The sequence below is a fragment of the Lycium barbarum genome, chromosome 3 (genome assembly GCF_019175385.1).
Source record: "Lycium barbarum isolate Lr01 chromosome 3, ASM1917538v2, whole genome shotgun sequence".
NCBI classification, from domain to species: domain Eukaryota; kingdom Viridiplantae; phylum Streptophyta; class Magnoliopsida; order Solanales; family Solanaceae; genus Lycium; species Lycium barbarum.
The window spans coordinates 141,714,788-141,735,907 of record NC_083339.1 but is presented as its reverse complement, the minus strand read 5'-3'; the positions used below and the strand labels follow the sequence as shown (position 1 = coordinate 141,735,907).

Below are 21,120 nucleotides of genomic sequence, written 5' to 3'. Positions count from 1 at the left end.
GAAGAAGCTTGGGAAACAGGATTGACACTGAAGTTCTGAAATTAGGAATTATATATGTCATATCTTCTTTTATACTGTGTCATTTCTTGAAAGAGTATTACACGAAAAAAGACTTTTTATCCGTTCAGGTACTTGAACTATTCAAGACCCTTTAATGGAAGTTATAGCTAATCGCCTAATTTTATCTAAAGTATTGCATGTTACTCATCCAAAAAAAAAAAACTAGAAACAAGTAATATTTGGAAAAGTAAATTTGTAAGAAGCACCTAAAAAGGAAAAAAGAAAACTTAAAGATCATTAAAAAAATGCGTATGGAGAAATGAAAATGGACATATTTTGTCCACAAGCCAAAGCCCCCTCTGGAAAATGGAAATTTTATTTGATTCATAAGCAAAGAAGCCATCCTTTCCGTAAGGTTCTTTTTCTCCTGTCTTCCGTCCAAGGAATTGCGTGCTCCCACTGTATTCTATTATTATTATTATTTCTATCCCTATTCACACAGGGTCCCCACCCCACCCCCCTTCTACTGGGACCTCTACGTGAATAATTAAATTTAACTATTGCTTTGTCATGTTGGATTAGGCATCATAATTGTTGTAGAAACATAATTAAAAAGTAAACTACACTCAACTGTGTGATTCAATGATTAATGAAATATGATAAAATTTTGGGAGAATAATTTGTTCAATTCTCAATAGAGATATCTTTTTCTTTGTTTAAGTCTTGACGGATGGAGCTATCCGATGTATATATTGGCAACAAATAGTAGCCATAATCGAGATGTGTGTGATTTAACCCAAATATCAATTATCAAAAACTAGTTTAAAAAGTACACCTAATAGACCAAAAACTTTATAATATCAAAGTTCAAAATTTGCTTAGTAAATAAGTTAAAACTTTTTGTAGATTGTCGTAGGGGTGTACATGGACCGGGTTGGTTCGAATTCTAAAATACCAAACTAAACCAATTTTGTTGGGTTTTTAAGTTTATACACCAAACCAAACAAAAAAAAATCAAGTTTTTCAACCTTGGGTTTTCTCGGATTTTTCGGGTTTTCTCCCGGAAAAGTCTTCAAACAAACATATAACTTTTACTTTAACTATTTCTTTAGTCCTAGTAAGATACAACTATATAATTAAGATGTTTCTTAAGAAAATAACCCAAAATGTGAGATGAGTGATGACATTGTATTAAAATATTCAACAAAAAAGATAATAAAATCGCTTAAGATAAATATTGCTAATTAATAAGCCATAAAGAAAATGACCATAATCTAAAAATACTAAGTTATGCTAAAATAAGTACGGCTAATAAGTTTTAATTACAAGACAAAGAAAAAAAATTAAGTTATGTATTTTCACTCTCTAAACCAATTATGCAAAATTAAAGAATAGATATCTAACATTATTGTCATTCCTAGTCATAGAATTGAATTTCTTTTGTTAGCATTAGTGTTGAGTTGGTTTTGTTTTGGACTTTCCTTGAGTTACTAACATTCATGAGATATAAAACTTATTGACATTCAAAATTCTAAGTTCAAACTTGAAATAATATGATAATAGACAAAAAAACTATGAAAAATTTTAAGAAATATTTATAAATTACATTACAAATAAATATTTTTAATGTATAAAATTGAATAAATGTAATGTCGGGTTGGTTTGGTTCTGTTTGACTTTTTTTAGTTAAAATCAAATCAAACCAAACCAATTATGGTCCGATTTTTTTTTTCAACACCAAATTAAGTCAAATCAAACCACTAATCAATTTTTTTTCTCAAGTTAATTCGATTTATCGATTTGGTGTCGTTTTTCGATTTATTTTATACACCCTTACTTAGATTGCATAGTGTCATTTTTTTTCGTGTACAAAAAGACACAAAAGATAATCTCTACACAGGAAAGCCAACTTGTACTCTTTTCATTTCAAGTACATAAAAAGACAGGTTTGGGCATTGTCAGAGAAAAGTCATTTTTTTCCAGGCACACTCTATTGAACACAAATTTAACATTATTAACACATTTTCTCCCAGTTTTCACCAATAAACTTGCCTTTGACGTGTTGTCTTCTCCAATCTCCAATCTCCAATTCCACCTCTCCTGTAAAACAAAAAAAGAATCTTCCCATCTCACAAACTTCTTTTCATATATATAATATACACAAAATATACACTTTGTTTATCCTTAAAAAATACTTCACCTTTCCCTTTTGACTTTCCATTTCTTCTTCTTCATCATCTCCATCTCCTTCTTTTCTTTCTCCTTGTGTTTTAAATTTTTTATAGTTTATTTTTTTCTTTTCTGAATGGAATTATCTTGTTCATCTCCACTTTCTGTGAACTTCAATCCTCAACTTCGTCGCTATGTTTCTGTATATCCTCAAAGAAAACAAACTGTTTTTTCCATTTTCCCATATTGCCCTTCTTCAACTACAACAACTACTTGTTCTACAAGCAGTTCAAGTTCAACTTCATCCCTTTTTGGTATTTCACTTTCACATAAACCCCACAACTCAATCACACGTAAAAACAAACGTTCTTTATATATTATATCAGGTGTGTTTGAAAGATTTACAGAAAGATCAATAAAAGCTGTAATGTTTTCACAAAAAGAAGCAAAAGCTTTGGGTAAAGATATGGTGTATACACAGCATCTTTTATTAGGTCTCATAGCAGAGGATCGTAGCCCTGGTGGATTTCTTGGTTCTAAAATAAGTATTGAAAAAGCACGTGAAGTTGTTAAGAGTATATGGAATGATGATGTAAATGAATCTGAGGATAATATAGTAAAATTGGGTTCCAAAGAATCAGTTACTTCAGCTACTGACGTGGCGTTTTCGTCGAGTACTAAGAGGGTATTTGAGGCTGCTGTTGAGTATTCAAGGACTATGGGGTATAATTTTATTGCACCTGAACATATTGCTATTGGTTTGTTTACTGTTGATGATGGCAGTGCTGGTCGTGTGCTCAAGAGGTACTATTACATATAGTTACTTCAAGAAAGCTTTTTTTTGTTTTGTTTTTGGCTAGTACTTTTTGTTGAAGTGTTTCACTTTATTTGGAATTTATGAAGTTGAAAGTTGAAAATGAAGTTGTGTTTGGTTATACTTGTTGCAAAGGAGAAGAAAGAGCACTTTATTTGGAATTTATGAAGATAGAGTTGGAAAACAGGTTTGGAGCACTTATCCAAATTCGCGATTGGATTTGGAAATTTTATAACCAAACAATGATTTTGAAATTAAGTGAAAAGTTATTCTGGAAAAAAGTGAATAATTCTCATGGCTAAAGGGCTCCTTTGTTTTCAGTATATGGACTGTTGTTTTTTTAGTTGAGCAAGCAAGTAGTGGATGATGAGGATATGTATGAACAAAGGTAGTAGGCTTTTGTGATTAGCAGAAATGTCTTGGGATCACAATAGATTAGCTAATGTTGCTTATTTTGAGATCCAAAACAGCTTCTAAAATTGAGGAAATGTCATCTGTGATTGTATGATAAGAATTAATCAGCTTATTTTACAATTCCAGGAATGTGGAGTTAGGGATTCCGTAGAAAGTCATCCTTGACTCATCTATCGTTGCTTGCCATATTTTACATTCTGGATACACTTTCCATTTTTGTGGTGTTCTGGCTTCCAAATTATAGAATATACCAGATAGAGATATTCCTTTGTTTTCTTACCTTTGTATTCTGGTTTGAACTTATAAATGGTATCTGCCTCTCTTTTTTGTCGACTTGTGTTTTATATGTATGTACATGTTCTTTTTCAAGTTGTAGGCCTGGGAACTAGCTTAATATTTTGACCTCCTGTTGATAAGCAATTTCTGTATTTTCGATGATGCACCTATGCATGAATGATTGTTCTGCTTTGACTCATGTGTTTTTCTCAAAGCTGCAAGTGAATATCGGTATAACATTGAGTTATTACTTTACATGCAAATATATTTCGCCATACTTTTGAACCCAGTATCAAGGTTGTGGAAGTCAATCAGCTCTTGAGACAATGCATACTGATTTAATTATAGATAAATAAATAAACAAACAATGCATACTGATTTCTTGTTTGTTGTAAAATTTCTATTTTACAATGCAACCAGCTTGGTCAATATCCCTCTTTACCTTCCTGATTGAGTATTATATACCTTCTGTCTTGCAATATGATTATCTTTCTGTTGTCTGTTACACATTATGTGTATAAGACTTTAATGGAGGTAGACTGACCTAATTTCAGGTTAGGAGTAAATATAAATCGGTTGGCAGCTGAGGCAGTTTCCAGGCTTCAAGGAGAGCTTGCTAAAGATGGTAGAGAGCCAATTTCATTCAAAAGGTCACGCGAGAAATCCTTTCCAGGAAAAATAACTATCGACAGATCCGCTGAGAAAACAAAAGGTATGGCCAGTTCCTCTCACTCTCTTGTTAGTGTTTATTTCGGCACACTGTCTCAGATGAGTTCCGTTTCCAGCAGAGAAAAATGCTCTGGAGCAATTTTGTGTAGATCTTACTTCCCGTGCAAGTGAGGGCCTTATAGATCCAGTAATTGGCAGGGAAACTGAAGTTCAGAGAATTATCGAGATACTCTGTCGCCGAACAAAAAACAATCCTATTCTGCTTGGTGAAGCTGGGGTTGGGAAAACAGCGATAGCCGAAGGGCTGGCGATAAACATTGCTGAGGGAAATATTCCTGCATTCTTAATGGTTGGCTTTTCAATGAATTCATATTTTGTTTTTCTTTTTCTTTCTTTCCTTTTTTTGGGTATTCTTGTTCCGCTAGCTACTGCACCAATTTAACTAGGGTTTTTTTGCTATGTACACAGAAAAAGCAGGTAATGTCTTTAGACATTGGCCTATTGATTTCGGGTGCAAAGGAGAGAGGTGAATTAGAGGCACGTGTGACTACATTAATTAAGGAGGTAAAAAAGTCAGGTGAGCATAGAATGGAAGTAGAATTTGGTCAAACTCTTTGATCATCGGCTAAGCCTACTGACATAATTTGCAGGTCATGTCATTCTATTCATTGATGAGGTCCACACCCTTGTTGGTGCTGGCACAGTTGGACGGGGAAATAAGGGTTCTGGTCTTGACATTGCTAATTTGCTAAAGCCACCACTTGGCCGGGGTGAACTGCAGGTAATTTCCTATTCTGGTTCCCTGCATTACTCTATGTAGTTGCATTCATGACGGTGGGCTTCCATTCTTAGATGTAGAAAGTCTGATGAACTTGTCAAATAAACTATTTGTTAATCTGCAGATAGGGGACGAAGGTTTCTAGCCATTGATGTATGCGTGTTTTCTTCAGCGATGCTGAATTAACTTTTGAAGTTTGTTTTGGCGTAATTCTGCTGTATTCTTTGAGCATATGTTCTTTTATCCTCTTGTTGTCCCTTGACCTGCTTGTTCCTCAATATTTCTATCAATATAAGTTTCTCTTTCAACATTAAATTTACAAAACGGAGAAAAAGATCCTGCTGAAGAAACACCAATTATCCTTTTACGTAGATTCTGCTCCTAAGATTCTTCCTATGGTTTGAGAAAGTTGGTGAAAAGGATGTCCCAACAACACGCATTAGTGCCTTCACACAAAAAGAACACAAATACTTTTATGCTTGTATGTCTTAATATGTGTGTTATATGTATGTTGTCCATCTATGCATATCCTTTGATATTTAGTTGCTTAAATTCAAATGATCATTTGATGTTTAAAATCTGGTTTTATGGACTTTGCTCGTAAACTTTTTTCTTGCAACAGTGTATTGCATCTACCACCATGGATGAGTTCAGATTACATATTGAGAAAGACAAGGCCTTTGCCCGAAGGTTCCAGCCCGTCTTGATTAATGAACCAAATCAGGTGAATAATAGTATAATACTGTATGCATATGTATGAACAAGTGGGTATGTAATGTCCTAACAGATATTCCTGTTCCTAAATTATATAGGCGGATGCTGTCCAGATACTGTTGGGGTTGCGTGAAAAATATGAGTCACATCACAAGTGTAGATACAGTCTGGAAGCCATAAATGCTGCTGTGCAACTATCAGCAAGATATATACCGGATAGGTATCTTCCTGACAAAGCTATCGATCTTATGGATGAGGCTGGTAGTAAATCTCGTATGCAAGCTCACAAAAGAAGAAAGGAACAGCAGATATCTGTACTCTCACAACCACCAAGTGATTATTGGCAGGAAATTAGAGCTGTTCAAGCCATGCATGAAGTGGTAACTGTACTTAAATGTTACACAATCTCTCTAGATTTTGCTTGTCGTTAAAAGTTTGAACTTCCTTATGTGGTCTAAATTCAACAAACCCGTGCCCCCTCTACAAACAGATCCTGGCAAGCAAGCTGACTGAAAATGATGATGCGTCTCGTTTGAATGATGGCAGTGAACTTGATTTGCAGCCAGCATCGTCTTCTACATCTGATGAAGATGAGTATGTATCTGCAATTTGTCTGAAAGTCATAAATTTAAATCAGAAGTAAATTAACTTAAATTCTTTGATTTTACTATAGACCCCCGGTAGTTGGACCTGAGGAAATAGCAGCAGTTGCTTCACTCTGGACAGGCATTCCCCTTAAGCAGCTTACTGTTGACGAAAGAATGCTTCTGGTTGGTCTTGATGAGCAGCTTAAGAAAAGGGTTGTTGGTCAGGACGAGGCTGTTACATCCATTTGTCGGGCTGTTAAGAGATCCAGAACTGGCCTCAAGGACCCAGATAGACCAATTTCGGCGATGCTCTTCTGTGGTCCTACTGGAGTTGGAAAATCTGAACTGGCTAAAGCTCTGGCAGCATCTTATTTTGGTTCGGTAAGTATTAATAAAATAAGCTGTTTCGCATTATTCATCAAAAAATGTGTCTCCAGATTAAACAAATGAGGAGAAATTTAAAACTCTAAAAAGAAGTTGCTTCCCCGTGATTTTGGTCATCTAAATGTAGAGCATGTTGACCAGGAGCTGCATAATTCGGGCAAACAAAATCAAACCCCTATTGGTTTGTCTGAAATTTAGAAGAACTTGTAAACTAAGAAATCTGCTTCTATCTTTTCATTCTAGATGCCTTAATTGTTTCACCAGGCAGTCACCAAGTTTCTGCCAGTGAAGTTAAATTTGTTTAAAAAGTTGCAATCCAGCCATTTCGGTGGCAATGGTTAGATATTGGTGATAGTAACGGTGTTCTCAGGACCTTTTTGGTGCCTGGTGGTCTTGGGAATTTTCTAGGTTGCTGGTAGTGGTTATTCGGTTAAAGAAAGTATTAAACTATGATTATAGGATGTGAAGATTGTGCTTTTGCTGGTTCTGAACATACAGAGTAAAAAAGAAAAGAGAGAGGGGCAGGGTGCCAGAGGCTGTGCTGTGTGGTCAGTCTAGGTTTCTTTGGCTATTGCGGGTCAAATGAGCAACCACCATTTAATCTTGTTGGAGCAGGAGTTCTGATTATTAGTTGACTAATAAGTACTTCTAGTTTACACATACTAGGTAGTGGTCTTACTGGCTTATTTCAAATCTCTTTTACCATTACCAGGATCAGATGATCTTCATCCATTTCAATAATAAAATAAAGAAAAGCATTGCTTATATATCTCAAAAATCCGCTACATTAACTAGATAGTGTCTCCTCTTTCTATATCCTTGCATCTTCCACCCCCTCCCCTCTTCCCCCACCACCACCCCAAAAGAAAGAACAAAAGAATTCTCTAATTGGCTATGGTGGAGGCACGTAATTTGGCAAAATAAATCAAAATTACTAAGAGAGATCGATAGTACATATATTTCATTAAAGAATTGGATCATAGTCGTTTAGGTAGCAATGGCTTTAATCTTGTCATCACTTTGAATTTGTATCTCTTGGTCCTAGGCGGTTGGTGATTTCAGAGAAAGTATTGAATCAAATAAGATTCATCTGAACAACATTCTCAATCCAACCTTTTAGATGAAAATTGCGGATAAGACTCAAAAATTGTCATCTACTTTTTTTTTAGAAGTTCATCATCTGGTTCCTAGAGTTATATTTGTTATATTCGGTTCTGTTTTGTTTTAACGATCACTAGGTTTTGTGAATTCAATGTACTCAGCAAAGTATCTTTTGGTGTTGTCCAGGAATCTGCCATGCTCAGATTGGATATGAGCGAATACATGGAGCGGCATACTGTGAGCAAGTTAATTGGATCGCCTCCTGGTTATGTAGGCTACGGAGAAGGAGGGCCTCTTACTGAAGCTATCAGAAAAAAACCCTTCACTGTAGTGCTGCTAGATGAGATCGAAAAGGCTCATCCTGACATTTTCAATATTCTCCTTCAGTTGTTTGAAGATGGTCACCTAACGGACTCTCAGGTTTGATTTTAAAATATTCCATAAGATAGATTGTAAAACTTGTCTCGGAACATCAGTACCAGTTTGTCAAAAAAACACTTGTCTCGGAACATTTTAATTTAAGAATTTCTTATCCTTGGATGTTGGCATTGCTAATTATGGAACTTGATTCAACAGGGAAGAAGAGTGTCATTTAAGAATGCCTTGATAGTTATGACTTCTAATGTGGGTTCGACAGCCATAGTAAAGGGTAGACAGAATACTATCGGCTTCTTGCTTGCTGATGATGAATCAGCAGCCTCCTATGCTGGTATGAAAGCAATAGTGATGGAAGAGCTCAAGACATACTTCCGCCCAGAGTTACTGAACAGGATAGACGAAGTAGTGGTATTCCGTCCACTAGAGAAGACCCAGGTTCGTATTATAAACATCTACATCTTGTAGCCTATTTGATGACCCCTAGTTTGATTCAAAAAATTGCATTAATCTGAGAACTGAAATGGACCATAGAGCGATCTTTTATTCTGGCACATTTCTTAGAAAGCAATCGGCTACCGTGAGTAACTGCTTTGTATGTTTCGTTGCAGATGCTCGAGATACTAAACCTGATGCTTGCGGAGGTAAGAGCTAGGCTTGTTTCATTCGGAATAAGTTTGGAGGTATCAGAAGATGTAATGGAGCTTATATGCCAGCAAGGATTTGACAGAAACTATGGCGCACGCCCTCTGAGGAGGGCTGTCACCCAAATGGTTGAAGATCTCCTGAGTGAATCTTTACTTTCTGGGGATTTCATGGCTGGTGATGTTGCTATGATTCATTTAGATGAATCTGGAAATCCTGTTGTCATTAACCAGTCAAGCCGGACTATCCATTTGTCTGATACGAACGGAAATCCAGTTGTCACCGACCGGTGAGGCCGGCATACCCATTTATCTGATACATCTGTACTGTAAGGTGATAACAGCACGATATAGCAACCTGTATATGAGTAATTCTTTGTATAGCTTTAGACATAGCTGATTCATACATGTAAAGACATGCCACAGAATTTTTTCAACAATGTATAAGCTCTAATGATCGTTGTAGTATATTGATGATCATGCATTTAACGCTACAAATTTATTCTGCTAATAACAGATGAAGAAGCTTACCCTAGTTCACCTTATTTTGTCGATTCTCTTTTATTATGATAGACATTCGTTAATATTCCATCTATTGACAAATGCGCTTTGTTAATTATCACGAACTTCATTTAGTTTATCAGTCTGAAGGAAAGAGAATAAAAAAAAGACACCAGTTACCAACTTTGTTTACTACATTGTCTCTTATCCAACCGTAGGGCTGTTCAAAATCGAACCGCCACCGATAACCCAACTGTAAAATTGACTTATTGGTAGTGGGCTATCAGATTAGCGGTTGGGGAATGGATTAAAATTTTGTAGTTAACGACTTATCAGTGCGGGGGCGGATTACACAATTTTCTTATTGGGCAAACCGTTAACCCGTTAAGAATTTATCATATTTATATTTTTACCCCTAAACATATAAAATATATATTGTAAACCTAAAACACTAAAATCTAAAGCTAAAGCACTAAAGTGAAAAGTCTGAACCATCAGTAATTATCTTCGGTAAACTCTTCCATTAACCATAAATAACAATAATAATAATTATTATTTTGTGTTGGAAGTTACTATTGCAATAATTGTGGTTCCAGATAAAGGTGGTGAAGTGATCACCATCGAAGGGTTCAAATTAAACTTGTGAATTCTTAACTGTTAAATCCTGCCCTGTGGCTATGGGGCTTAATTGACTTCCTAGTTGTTAAATTATGAATAAAACGTTTGTCTTTCAAATTCCTTAATCGTTATTGCCCAGGCTTCGATGATCAACCCCTGGCACATTTAGGTTTTGATCAAGGCAAAAAAAATTAGTAGTTACGTAATTTAACCGATACACCGCCCGATAACCGTCCGATAATTGCTAACCCGATACCGAACCAACCGATATCTTATCGGTTGGCTAGCGGATTAGTACTTTTAAAAGCCGATAACCGTTAAACCAAACCGTTAAGCGTAGTTATCCGCCCAATCCGCCCGATAAGCAGCCCTATCCAACCGGACAGTAGTACAACTTTTGACCCATAAATTCAGCTCGTCACCTGATGCTTCCAAGCTAAGATTTGATAAACTTGGCAGCTATTTATAGTCTTTTAAAATCAAAATGCAAGAAAATCTCAGTAAACAGCAGAATACAATGGCTTCAGTTACATGGATTAACTTAATTCCCCTCTGTTAAAAAAGAAGAGCTCCTCATACACAGATATACCGTGCATGGCTGAAAGATACTGACATCGGAATGCTCCAACTCAATTACACATGATAGCCCTGAGTGTCTACTCCTGAAAAAAAAAAAACACAGGCAGAGGAAATTAGGTGACATAAACAGACCATGCAGTTTTTTGGAATACATAGTGAAAGTCAAAGGGCATAAACAAATAGACAAGTCTACTAATGCAACTAGGAGTCAAGATAGAAGATTAAACAATCAAGGAAAATTCTCAAAACCATGGCTCACAGCTCGAAATTTAAGCATGCAACGTTTATGTAATTATGTATGTTGGCCAAATGATATTCTTCTTCGTGTAAGCTAATGCAAATACAAACCAGTTCCAGATGATAACCCAGCAAACTTAGAAAAGAGGAAGTATAACATAAGAGAAGAAGACATAGTCATTAAATTTTTATTTAGGATAAAATCTGTACCTGCTCCATATCTGTAGAACCATCGGTTTTCTGTTCAGGTACATTTTCCTCCGCCTTGTTAGCTTTATCATCACCATCTGTTACCATCACGTCTTCTTTGGAGTCTTCTGTTTTAGCAGCAACATCGTAATCACCGATATTTAAATCTGCAGGAAGCTGGCCCGACTTCAATGCCTGCACAATTTTACACATAATTGTAAGTTTCACAGAACATGCTAGAAAAAGAAAGGGAATATGAGCAAGGTCTTATAAGGGGGGAAATGATAAATACACTAATTTCAGTAAATCAGAACTTCATGTATCACCTGTTCAAGTCTAGCCACCTCCTCAAGAGTTTGGGAATTCACAATGGCAGCCTGCACGTGCAAAGAGAAACAATCAATTGAACCGGAAAAAGGAAAGGACTGTTCTATTCACTTCCGGAGTGGTCTCTTTTTCACAAATCCGTGAGAAGAGAGTTAGTCAGCAAGCTTCAATTTACCAGATACAGTTCCATAATCATGAAAATCCATATAGACCAAATTTACCAATAATGAGAAAAGCTTAGCGCATCTAGGACAATAAGTATAAGCTCCTTCTAGCCTTTCTTTGGCAACGTTTCATTGACATAAGCAAGAAATCAGTGGACATGGCATGCTCCTATTAGAATTAAAAAAAAAAAAAAAAAACAAATTATTTGATTCTGACCCACAGGTCACTGGAAGAGTCTGATGACTTTTCTTCAGATTGAAATAAGTAGCCCCCCATCCACAGAAGGTACTGTGATTGAAATAAGTAGCCCCCTATCCACAGAAGGTACTGTGCTTCTATGATTCAATATGTGGGTTTGTTTCTAATTGTTCTGCTCTATATGACCTATAATGAAGATTGCTTTGCTAACCAGTGTATCTTCTAAGAAAATATTTCATTATATATTTGGTAGTGTTGCTGAAACTAGTTGAAGCTTTATATGGACAGAGAATTGTTCATAGAGCTGTACAAAGAGAGTACTCGAAACATAAAACAGATACTGAGTAGTTGACCTCTTGTACATAGACAGTGAATGGGTTGGTCCTGTACTCCTATCCATATTTCATATTACCCTCGCCATATTTTTTTTTGTTTGTTGTTGTTTTGTTTTTTTGAAACTGGTAAATATTGTATTCCTCAGCATTATGGACATGCTGGAAACCTTCAAAAAGGAGCAAACAGAGGTAAGAAAAATAAAATAAAAATACTTACAGTGATCTTAATAAATCTACAAGTTGATCTATATCTTCTAAGCCTATCTCTTTACACCAAAAATAAAAGACACCATACAATTCCATTTGACTTTTTGAATGGAATTGGATCTATCTTCAAAATAATATGTTCCACCATCCTATTCCTTAAAATGCATTCAAAGAAGAGGAAGAAAGAATGGCTAAGAAGTAACAGAAACTGATAATGATATATTGTACCTTAATCGCTATAATTTGCTCGGGTGTAGGAGCAACTGGCTTAGGTGCTTGATCTTCCTTTGGTTCCTCGGCAGGCGCCTCAACAGGTACAGAAGGCTTCACTGATTCCTTTTTGACCTGCTCTTCAGCTTCTTGTGACGCAAATAAACTACTTGCTTCCAATCTCTCCTATAGCAACAAAATTAGATCCATCAGCTCAATATGCAGTGGTTTAAAGTAACTTTCTGGGTGCTTCCTCTCCCACACCGAACCCCACAGGAGAAAATATAACATTTGGATTTGATAATCATAAAGCCATGTGCAATACCAGCTTCAATGGCATGGAGTACAAAAGGCAAGGTTTTATATACCAACACTTGAGACAAATCTAAAGTACATGCCCTAGAAATTCTAGCATGAAGCTAGAAACAACCAGTTAACCATAGAGCACAGTGAATAAAGAGACGAGTGAGTATAAATTTTGTGGGAGAAAGTAGTTGTATGTTTTATATAGAGAAATAAAAGTGTATTTAACATTATACATATCGACATTGTGTCAAATCCCAGAATATCTCAAAAAAAGAAACACTTATATCATTGGCAACCTCATAAAGCAAACAACCACAGATTAAATTCAAGACAAGTAGGTGAGACTGTTCTAACCATATATTTAAGTTTTAGCAATAGACATTGTACTAACATCTTTGTAGGAGAGCAGTCATGTCCTCTGCTTTAAGATAAGAATTACCGTATACACTTTTTAAAAATGATAAAATTTCACATCAACAAGGCCATATACATAGACGGCTCCATAAAACTTGCACTATTTTGTACTTAGCCACACCTTATCTTGGGTTTTGACCTATTCAAGGAGGCTTAATAGTGCTTTGATCTACTTGTCCGTATCTAACCTTTTTTGTCAAGCTTTCTCTTGAGCCGAGGGTCTTTCGGAAACAGCCTCTCTACCTTCCAAGGTAGAGGTAAGGTCTGCGCACACTTTACCCTCCCCAAACCTCACATTGTGGGAGTTCACTGGGTATGTTGTTTTTGTAAGGAGGCTTAATGTCTGTCATCTCCATTTCCCTTTAATATTCTAGCAAACGGATTTACAAGGTCTGTCATTTATCTATGTACACAAACTTGGTGCTTCTTATGCAACTCCACTGGTTCAACCAAAAATGCCGAACACCTCCCGCTTAATTAAAGGAGCCTTTGCAAACAAAGAAGCAAAGGCTTATAACCTTCTTCAAGATTGGAAAACCAATCAATTTTTCTTTTTTATTCAACTGCAAGATATGAAATAAGATTTTATACAATTTCTTGCATATTTGAGCAAATTCTAGATGGCACCCTAGTTCAAGTCCAATTGAAGTAAGGACAAAGTTAACTAAAACCACAAGCTTTACTATCAACCTATTTGAAGAGTGCTGACATTATTCAAATAAAGAGATGAAAGGAACGAGCAAACCAACCTTTTGTTTGACTTTCCTGAAATCCAGCAAACGCAAGGACTTCAATTTGTGAATGACATAAAGGCGATAATTTGGTCTCTTTGTGATATTGTTATCAAGCAAACTAAGAAACTTGAGCTTGGGGAGAGACGCAAGCGGGTCAATTTCAACCAAATTGGTAAGTCTGTTGCTAGTAAGAATCAAAGTATGCATTTTTGGCAGAAACTCTGCAACACCACACATACAAAAAAGAAATGTCTCGTTAAATAAAAACCCTAACAAAACAAATAGGCGTATGATAACAGTCTAATGTCTCACCTCCAATGTTGGGGTTGATACGTGTAATTCTATTGTTGTTCATTAGTAAGGTTCCAAGTCGATTCAGATAGGGGAAATTCTCGAGTTTAACAATCTCATTATCAGATAAATCAATCGTGTCAAATTGATCCTGTAAATTAAAAAAAGCAATTTCAAAAACTAATTCCCAATAACTAAAAAAAAAACTTGAGTACAAAAAAGCTGACCTCAGTAGCACCCAAGTTCTCAATAACAGGAATCTTATTACCTGAACATAATAAAATAGTAAAAGGATAAAAGATTAAGCTTTTCCGACAGAAGAAAAGAAAATAGGGTTTTGAAGGAACCTCGAAGATCTAACTCGCGTTCGCGAATGGCATTGAAGAAGTGAGGACTCTTCCAAATCAGGTCAGCCGTTAACCTCACCATTATTCTGCTTCCTTTTTGCTTGATGTCTCTAGTAGCAAGACAAGAAGCTAGAAAAACCCCCCAATAACCCCGGTTCTGAATACTGCAGAAACTAGGGTACGTTTACTATATTGCCCCTTGCTCGTCTACGCCCTGCCGCTCTCGTTATTTATTACCTCTAGTTCAAAATACGTGTCTACTTTAACGTTCGGCATAAAATAGGTATATTCATTAAACTACTCTTAATTAAATACTTACTTATTTACTATAATTTCTTGATTACATAAAAGCTCACCTTTTTTAATAGGGTTAAATTTAAAAGAAAATAATTAATTAAGGACACTTATTTTGAACCAAACTTAAAAAGCTAAATGGACACTTATTAAATCCATGTCCAACATCCAAAAAGCTCGACTATGTTATTTCGGGAGGTGAAAGCTCTATGTTTTTTATGATAAGGAACCTGCAACCACTACTCTTCGGGAGGGCACGGGATAAATCTCGCTATAGTGTAATTGTCCAATGACATAAGAGATAAATCGTATTAGGCAAGAAACCATATTAGGCAAGCCCGTCTGAGAAAGCATGTAGGGAATTTTAAACCTGAAACCTCTATTTGGAGGTTCCTGCTCAACCAACTCAACCACCCTTGCAGGCAGAGATGGAAGCTCTATATTAAAAGCGACTTCACTTACATCAATCGAATTCGAGACGTCTGGTTAAGTTACTGTACTTTTCTTCTTTTTCCTTTGGGAAAATCTTTTCAGGAATATTTCCAAACACCCAAATGGAGTTTTTAATAATTCAATCAAATGTGTATATATACCCTACCCCTATACAACAAGTTGTTCCACGTTACTTTCCACTTTACTAAAATGGTCGTCTTAATTCATTTGAGAATGTGTGACCAAAAAAATTCAAGGAGAATGAGAGAGAAAAAAAGTAGTAATAGAGAAGCGGGTTTAAGTCATTGGTCTCTAATTTACTCTCTGTAATTTTAAGTCTTCCAAGACAAATGAAAGTTCCTAGGTAGAGTTTAGACCTCACTATCTAAGCTTCAAATTGCCCAAAGTTTCTTAAGCTAAGGTAACGCAAAACATTTTTGAAAATGCATCTTAAGAGACCTTAGAGAAATCACTTCTAGACTGGCTATACTACAGAAAGGGAAACTAGTTTAGACAGTAATGCCTGCCCAAGGCAAAACTAGCTGGGGTAGTACAAGTAAGACGAATGATGAGCAGAGGCAGCAGAAGGAATAACATCAACTCCTCGCAAGCCGCTGCTCCTGTAGAGTTCACTTGCTCTAACAGCATCATCAAATTGATAGGTATCAGATGCAGAGCTCCGGCCAGCAATATCAGTTGGTATGGCGTTTGGTAACCCCCTAGAACCTTCCAAATATGATGATGGCCTATAAGTATCACCAGGTATGGAGTTTGGGAACCCCCTACAGCCCTCCAAGTATGGTGGTGTCCTATAAGCATCACCAGGTTTGATGTTTGGCAAACCTGTAGAACCTTCCAAGTATGATGATGGTCCATAAGCATAACTGTGGGAGGGCAATCCATATAACTGACCAGTATGAGTTCCTAGTGAGCCAACATTTTCATGTATCGAGCCTCCAACAGGTCCATGCAATACAGGTGGGGACAGAGAATAACCATACATGTGGCCAGCAGTTCCACCTTCTAACAAGGTGTTGTTGCTATCGACATGATTAACAACTCTTTCCTGTTGTAGCCTTGGATTTGGAAAATGTGAGTGTTTCGCTTCTTTGTTGCTGAACCTTCCAGATGACTCAGTTTCATCATTTTTTCTCTTTTGTGCCATCTTCTCACCTGTTGAGATTTCTTTCTCCAAGCTCATTATTTTCTCATTGATTTGCCACCCGGGAAGAAGTTCTGAAAGATCAACACTGTGACGTCTTAAACATTTGACGGTAGATCTCAGTGCAGCCAAGTGGTTCTTTTTTGCTTCATTCTGTACGATATAACAAAATGCACGGTTAACTTGAGGAAACCAGGAAAGATTCAGGGAGAAAGAGCTATCAGTGCTGGAATAAATTCAATAATTACCACATCAGCAAGTGAACCTTGTGATTTCCCCTTCATTTTCTTCAATGGCTTTTCAGACTCTCGTAAAAATGATGTCACAAGTCTCTGAGGGTTAAATCTGCCCTCAATTCCAAAAATATAGGCAATATCAACCGCGTCAATTTCCATGTTTTGCCTTAACATCCCCTCTATTATTTCTGTTACAAATTTACATAAACCAGTGTTAAGTAGGCAGATAATTAGCAACTACAACAAGGTCAAACATAAAATTTGGGACAGAGACAAGGTATCCAAAACTGCAAAATGAATCATCTTAAGATATAATCACATAATAAAGCTACATATCTGAAACCACGAACAACGGAAACAAACAATCAGAAGGTGGACTGTAACTTCCAAGTAGATATGAGGTTAAAATAGGCCCTTCACTTGAACTTTAAGTGCCCCAAAATTGAAAAGTTGCCACATAGAATGAGAAAAGAAAGGAAAGGCAAACATCTTCCTGTCCCAGTTGCTTGTTCCTGTCCATAAGATTTTCTATTTCAAATTATTCAATTATTTTGGGGCACTTGAACTTTAAGTGCCCCAAAATTGAAAAGTTGCCACATAGAATGAGAAAAGAAAGGAAAGGCAAACATCCTCCTGTCCCAGTTGCTTGTTCCTGTCCATAAGATTTTCTATTTCAATTATTCAATAAGCTCAATACCTTTTTTATCCAATAATGATGCGGGAGAGATTACCAAATGCTTTAATTTTTTTGTGATAATCCCCAAATGCTTAAAAATTTTGCCATTAAATTCTAACATAGAATATCCTTCCATTCTTTATTTGTGTCTATGAGTCTCAAGTAAAAAATTAGCACAATTATCCTCCCTGGCTAAATATATCACCACCAGATGCACATAAAAGTACTTATTCATATTAACGAACAATATTCAATAGTGTTATTCAATAACTGCAGACAAACTTCTTGTTCTTTTTTCTAAATCAGAAAAAACTGTGCGCAAACTTTTAAATTCATCGAAATTAGCTCAAGGATTGAGTGGCTTCGAATACTTATCAAGAAATACAAACAAAACAACAAGTGAATTAGATCATCTAGGATCACAAAAGTTATAGAACTTTCCACTCAACTAGCAACTCTTCAATATACTACTACTAAACCCGTTCAACCATATCACATAAATTTGACTCAGCAGTTTTGCATGATCTGTTCATTTCTGCTGAATTTCCTTTTAAACAGTATTAGAATCCCTGCAAGTTCAGATAGGAATTTCTCTTTTGTTTTTTCGCTCACCTGTACATATTTAGGCACTTTCTTAGTGCTGCATTTTCAATAGCATTACCAGTTCTCAAACCCAAAAAGAAAGTTCTCTGTAAGACGTTCTATGCATGAGTTCTTAGCCAGGAAAGATATGAAGAAAGCATGAAAGCTATGTTCTTATACAAAAACAAAATCATCAGCATGGATCATGATTCATTGTGCACCTACCGTAGAAGGACCTTAGAGGATCTGGGAAGCTGTTGTCCTCAAAGACCTAAGGATGGTCCAAAGGCACTAGAAGATGGGAATTCTTATGCTCAGATTTGTGAAAATTTCAGAGGTGTTATTAGGCCAGTTACTAGGTGCCACAAAATAAAAACTGGCATCTCAGACAAGTGTATTTTTTGGTGTTTTTGGACTGAAAGATATGTAATATGCTTCGATGGAACATCAACTCCAAACCACCCCCTTGAGGCTAGATGCCTCTTTAGCTTATTCTGGTTAAATGTAACCGTGTTAATACCTCCCCCATTTTCAGATTTCATCAGCATTCAGCTCCCCGTCCTTAGTATAGACACATTGTAATGGACCTGATTATCCTTTTTCGCTTCACCTTGTACTCTGACTTTTGCATTCAGTAATGAAACATATTATTACTTCATTAAAAAAAAAAATAGGCATCTCAATTTGGATAAATGAACAGAGTGGAAACTCTTGGGTAAAGCCCCGTCAAATTCTATAATTAGTAATAATTTCGAGAAAACTCTAATAGATTTACTTTGTTTACGAAAGAGAAAAGAGAGATAATTCATAGTTGGAAAGACTTTGTATCAACCATAGAAGAAAAGCTGCAAACTGAAGTGGCAGTTGAAGATCACCACACGCACAACTGTAATCAAGATCACAAGGAGCTAACAGAGAAAACCCTTGCAACCCAGGGGGACTGGACTAGGATTCACATTTGAATCCAAACCAGTATAAATCCAGTGTCATTTACTTTATTGCACTTCAATTCCTGTTCTTTATTGCTTATATCACTGTCTTATTCTTAGTCGACTAAAGAGAAAATTAAAAAGGGTACAACTCACCCCCCCCCCCCCCCCCCCCGGGGCAATTTCATTGTTTTTTAGGGGCACGATGAAGGAAAGGAAAAATGTGTTTGAAGCTGTTGAGATGAATAAAAAGGGGAAGGACAGTACCAGGAGAAAGCAAGCAACTTAAAATAGTGCAAGATACCAAAAAATAGAAGGGAAGGATAAGTTCCTTTTAGGTAAGTATATTTTTTACAAAAGAACACACCAAGCAAATGCTGATGGTCTCCAAAATACAGCAGATTTGTTGTCCTTTCAAGTATGCAAGGAGTGAAGTCCATCATAGCGTCAAAATTATTTACATTTTCTAAAGTTATCCTAAGTTAGGCAAGCTTCATGTACGGCAATACAACCACATCAAACTACTTGTATCGGCAAATCTTGTTCTATAAGACTAGTTAAAGGGCACCAAACTTCTTAAAAGCACGCCATATCACGGGAATAGCAAATGAAAATTTATGCAAATGTAGATTACAGACAAATTGAATTCATGAAAATAGGACCTGGAATCTTTGTCATGAAGACATTTGATCTCCTGAGGGCACCAGACATATTCTTCTTGAACGGACTTGCCAGAAGCAAATCCCTGATATCCTCATTTCTAAATCTTCCTGGAATCCCGAAACACCCAATAAGCAATAGTAAACCCCGCGCATCCATATCATAAGCCTTTCGTAGGCCTCCTTCGACGACCAATCTCTTTCTCCATGCTAAAGCTGCCTTCTCCGCCTCTTCTTTCACCGCTTTCTCAATCTCAACTCCCTCGTCGATTCCCATCAACAAAAAACACTCCAAAACCAATATAGAAGCCTTCCTTCCAATGATCATCGGTGAACCCTTAACATACGCCTTGCTCCCTTGCAAATAAAACTTCCCGAGACATTCCAATACAAGTTTCGCCGGATTGGGCGAGAGTTTCAATGCCTTAGGGACTTGTTCCGTCAGTCCATTTATATCTGAGATACGTGATATCATGTACTTCCTCAAACCACGACCGTCCATCGTCTCACAGAGCTTTTCTAGTTCTGAACGAGTCGATTTCAGCTGAGGGGATTTCACTTCTTCTTCTTCTTCTTCAGAGGGGTCAGATTCTGAAGATGGTTCTTGCTCTGGCTCTGATGACACGTGTACAGGGGTAGTGTTTGTTGTATCTGGGGGTCGCAAAGCATCTATTGCGGTCCCGATGACTTCTATGTGTTGTTGTAACTCAGCGAAGCAGCGTTGGAAACCGGAGAAAGCATTGGAGAGTTTCAGGAAATTGGCAATTGAGTCCTCCTGAGAATGTAGGTTTTGGGTTGGTTGCTGCTGAAATTCCGACAAATTATGCTGTGAAGTGTTTACTGTTTGTTGTTGAGATTGCCCTTGGATGGCTGGTGAGGGTTCAGCCATTGAAAGAATTGGAGAGAATCGGAAACCCTAATGCGTGAGTTCTCCGGTGTATCTATTGTTCATGCACAAATGATCGTTTACTTTTCAGATTACAACTAGACTAGAAGTTCTAATCCTCTTGTTAATTTGGGTTTTTTGGACGTGCGATGAAAATCAATAATGACTCAAAAGTCATTTTCTGCTGAGTCTACATTGGTTGTGCTTGTGCACCAATAGCCACTTTTAGGAGCCGTTTGGATGATTTGAAATTATGTTTAGATATATAATTTGAATATTTTAAGTTGTATTTTTTTTTTATAAACATAAAAATATCACAAGTTGTGAAAACTATCAAAACATTCTCAATTCTTATATAATCTTACCAAATCAGCAAGTCATAGACCATAACAAAATTAATACGCTACTAGGTCTTTTCTAAAAAATACAACATTAATTGATCAAATTTTAGTTCAATAAAAATGAAAATTTAACATGAATAGTAATGAGGTTGAGATATAAATAAAGGTAGAAATAAATAAAGGTTGATAGACATAATTAAAAGTTAGTGGAAGTTAATGAGGTTGGTAAATGGTTAGTGAGATTAATTGTTAAAGATATTTACCAACTTATGAGTCTTTTTTTTTATAAAATATAAACTTATGGGTCAAATTTTTTATTTAAAATTTTTGAAACCATGGT

General features: G+C 36.4%; 3 protein-coding genes across 4 annotated transcripts; 1 reads left to right on the top strand and 2 right to left on the bottom strand.

The window, feature by feature from the left end:
- The first annotated feature begins 1,976 nt into the window (after positions 1–1,976).
- On the top strand, positions 1,977–9,465 carry LOC132633124 (chaperone protein ClpD, chloroplastic). 2 transcript variants are annotated; one of them, XM_060349347.1, is made up of 12 exons: positions 1,977–2,973; positions 4,228–4,385; positions 4,462–4,691; positions 4,811–4,919; positions 4,993–5,123; positions 5,743–5,844; positions 5,933–6,214; positions 6,325–6,428; positions 6,508–6,802; positions 8,093–8,326; positions 8,483–8,719; positions 8,893–9,465. In XM_060349347.1, the coding sequence occupies exons 1-12, from the start codon at positions 2,306–2,308 to the stop codon at positions 9,217–9,219; spliced, it is 2,877 nt and encodes a 958-aa protein (XP_060205330.1). In that variant the 5' UTR covers positions 1,977–2,305; the 3' UTR covers positions 9,220–9,465. The 2 variants fall into 2 exon arrangements, with proteins under 2 accessions (XP_060205330.1, XP_060205329.1); XM_060349346.1 differs by having other exon boundaries at positions 4,459–4,691.
- Positions 9,466–10,439: 974 nt separating this feature from the next.
- Positions 10,440–14,791, bottom strand: LOC132633122 (U2 small nuclear ribonucleoprotein A'). The gene is made up of 8 exons (XM_060349345.1): positions 14,584–14,791; positions 14,464–14,504; positions 14,258–14,387; positions 13,961–14,166; positions 12,510–12,677; positions 11,376–11,426; positions 11,071–11,244; positions 10,440–10,706 (listed from the first exon to the last, which is right to left on the bottom strand). Exons 1-8 carry the CDS (start codon positions 14,663–14,665, stop codon positions 10,701–10,703), a joined length of 858 nt encoding a protein of 285 aa, XP_060205328.1. The 5' UTR covers positions 14,666–14,791; the 3' UTR covers positions 10,440–10,700.
- An 814-nt stretch (positions 14,792–15,605) lies between these two features.
- On the bottom strand, positions 15,606–20,634 carry LOC132633120 (protein FRIGIDA-like). Its single transcript, XM_060349343.1, has 3 exons — positions 19,557–20,634; positions 16,720–16,895; positions 15,606–16,624 (listed from the first exon to the last, which is right to left on the bottom strand). The coding sequence occupies exons 1-3, from the start codon at positions 20,440–20,442 to the stop codon at positions 15,848–15,850; spliced, it is 1,839 nt and encodes a 612-aa protein (XP_060205326.1). The 5' UTR covers positions 20,443–20,634; the 3' UTR covers positions 15,606–15,847.
- Between the last annotated feature and the right edge of the window lie 486 nt (positions 20,635–21,120).

What these genes read in the sequence shown, in the direction of transcription:
- LOC132633124 (XM_060349346.1), top strand. Translation starts at nt 2,306, where the DNA reads ATGGAATTATCTTGTTCATCTCCACTTTCTGTGAACTTCAATCCTCAA. An exon ending in GCTGGTCGTGTGCTCAAGAG is followed by an intron (nt 2,974 to 4,227) that starts GTACTATTACAT and finishes ACCTAATTTCAG; the next exon opens with GTTAGGAGTAAATATAAATC. An exon ending in TAAGGAGGTAAAAAAGTCAG is followed by an intron (nt 4,920 to 4,992) that starts GTGAGCATAGAA and finishes CATAATTTGCAG; the next exon opens with GTCATGTCATTCTATTCATT.
- LOC132633122 (XM_060349345.1), bottom strand. Translation starts at nt 14,665, where the DNA reads ATGGTGAGGTTAACGGCTGACCTGATTTGGAAGAGTCCTCACTTCTTC. An exon ending in ACGCGAGTTAGATCTTCGAG is followed by an intron (nt 14,505 to 14,583) that starts GTTCCTTCAAAA and finishes TATTATGTTCAG; the next exon opens with GTAATAAGATTCCTGTTATT. An exon ending in TATCAACCCCAACATTGGAG is followed by an intron (nt 14,167 to 14,257) that starts GTGAGACATTAG and finishes GTGGTGTTGCAG; the next exon opens with AGTTTCTGCCAAAAATGCAT.
- LOC132633120 (XM_060349343.1), bottom strand. Translation starts at nt 20,442, where the DNA reads ATGGCTGAACCCTCACCAGCCATCCAAGGGCAATCTCAACAACAAACA. An exon ending in CTTCATGACAAAGATTCCAG is followed by an intron (nt 16,896 to 19,556) that starts GTCCTATTTTCA and finishes AATTTGTAACAG; the next exon opens with AAATAATAGAGGGGATGTTA. An exon ending in AAGGTTCACTTGCTGATGTG is followed by an intron (nt 16,625 to 16,719) that starts GTAATTATTGAA and finishes TATATCGTACAG; the next exon opens with AATGAAGCAAAAAAGAACCA.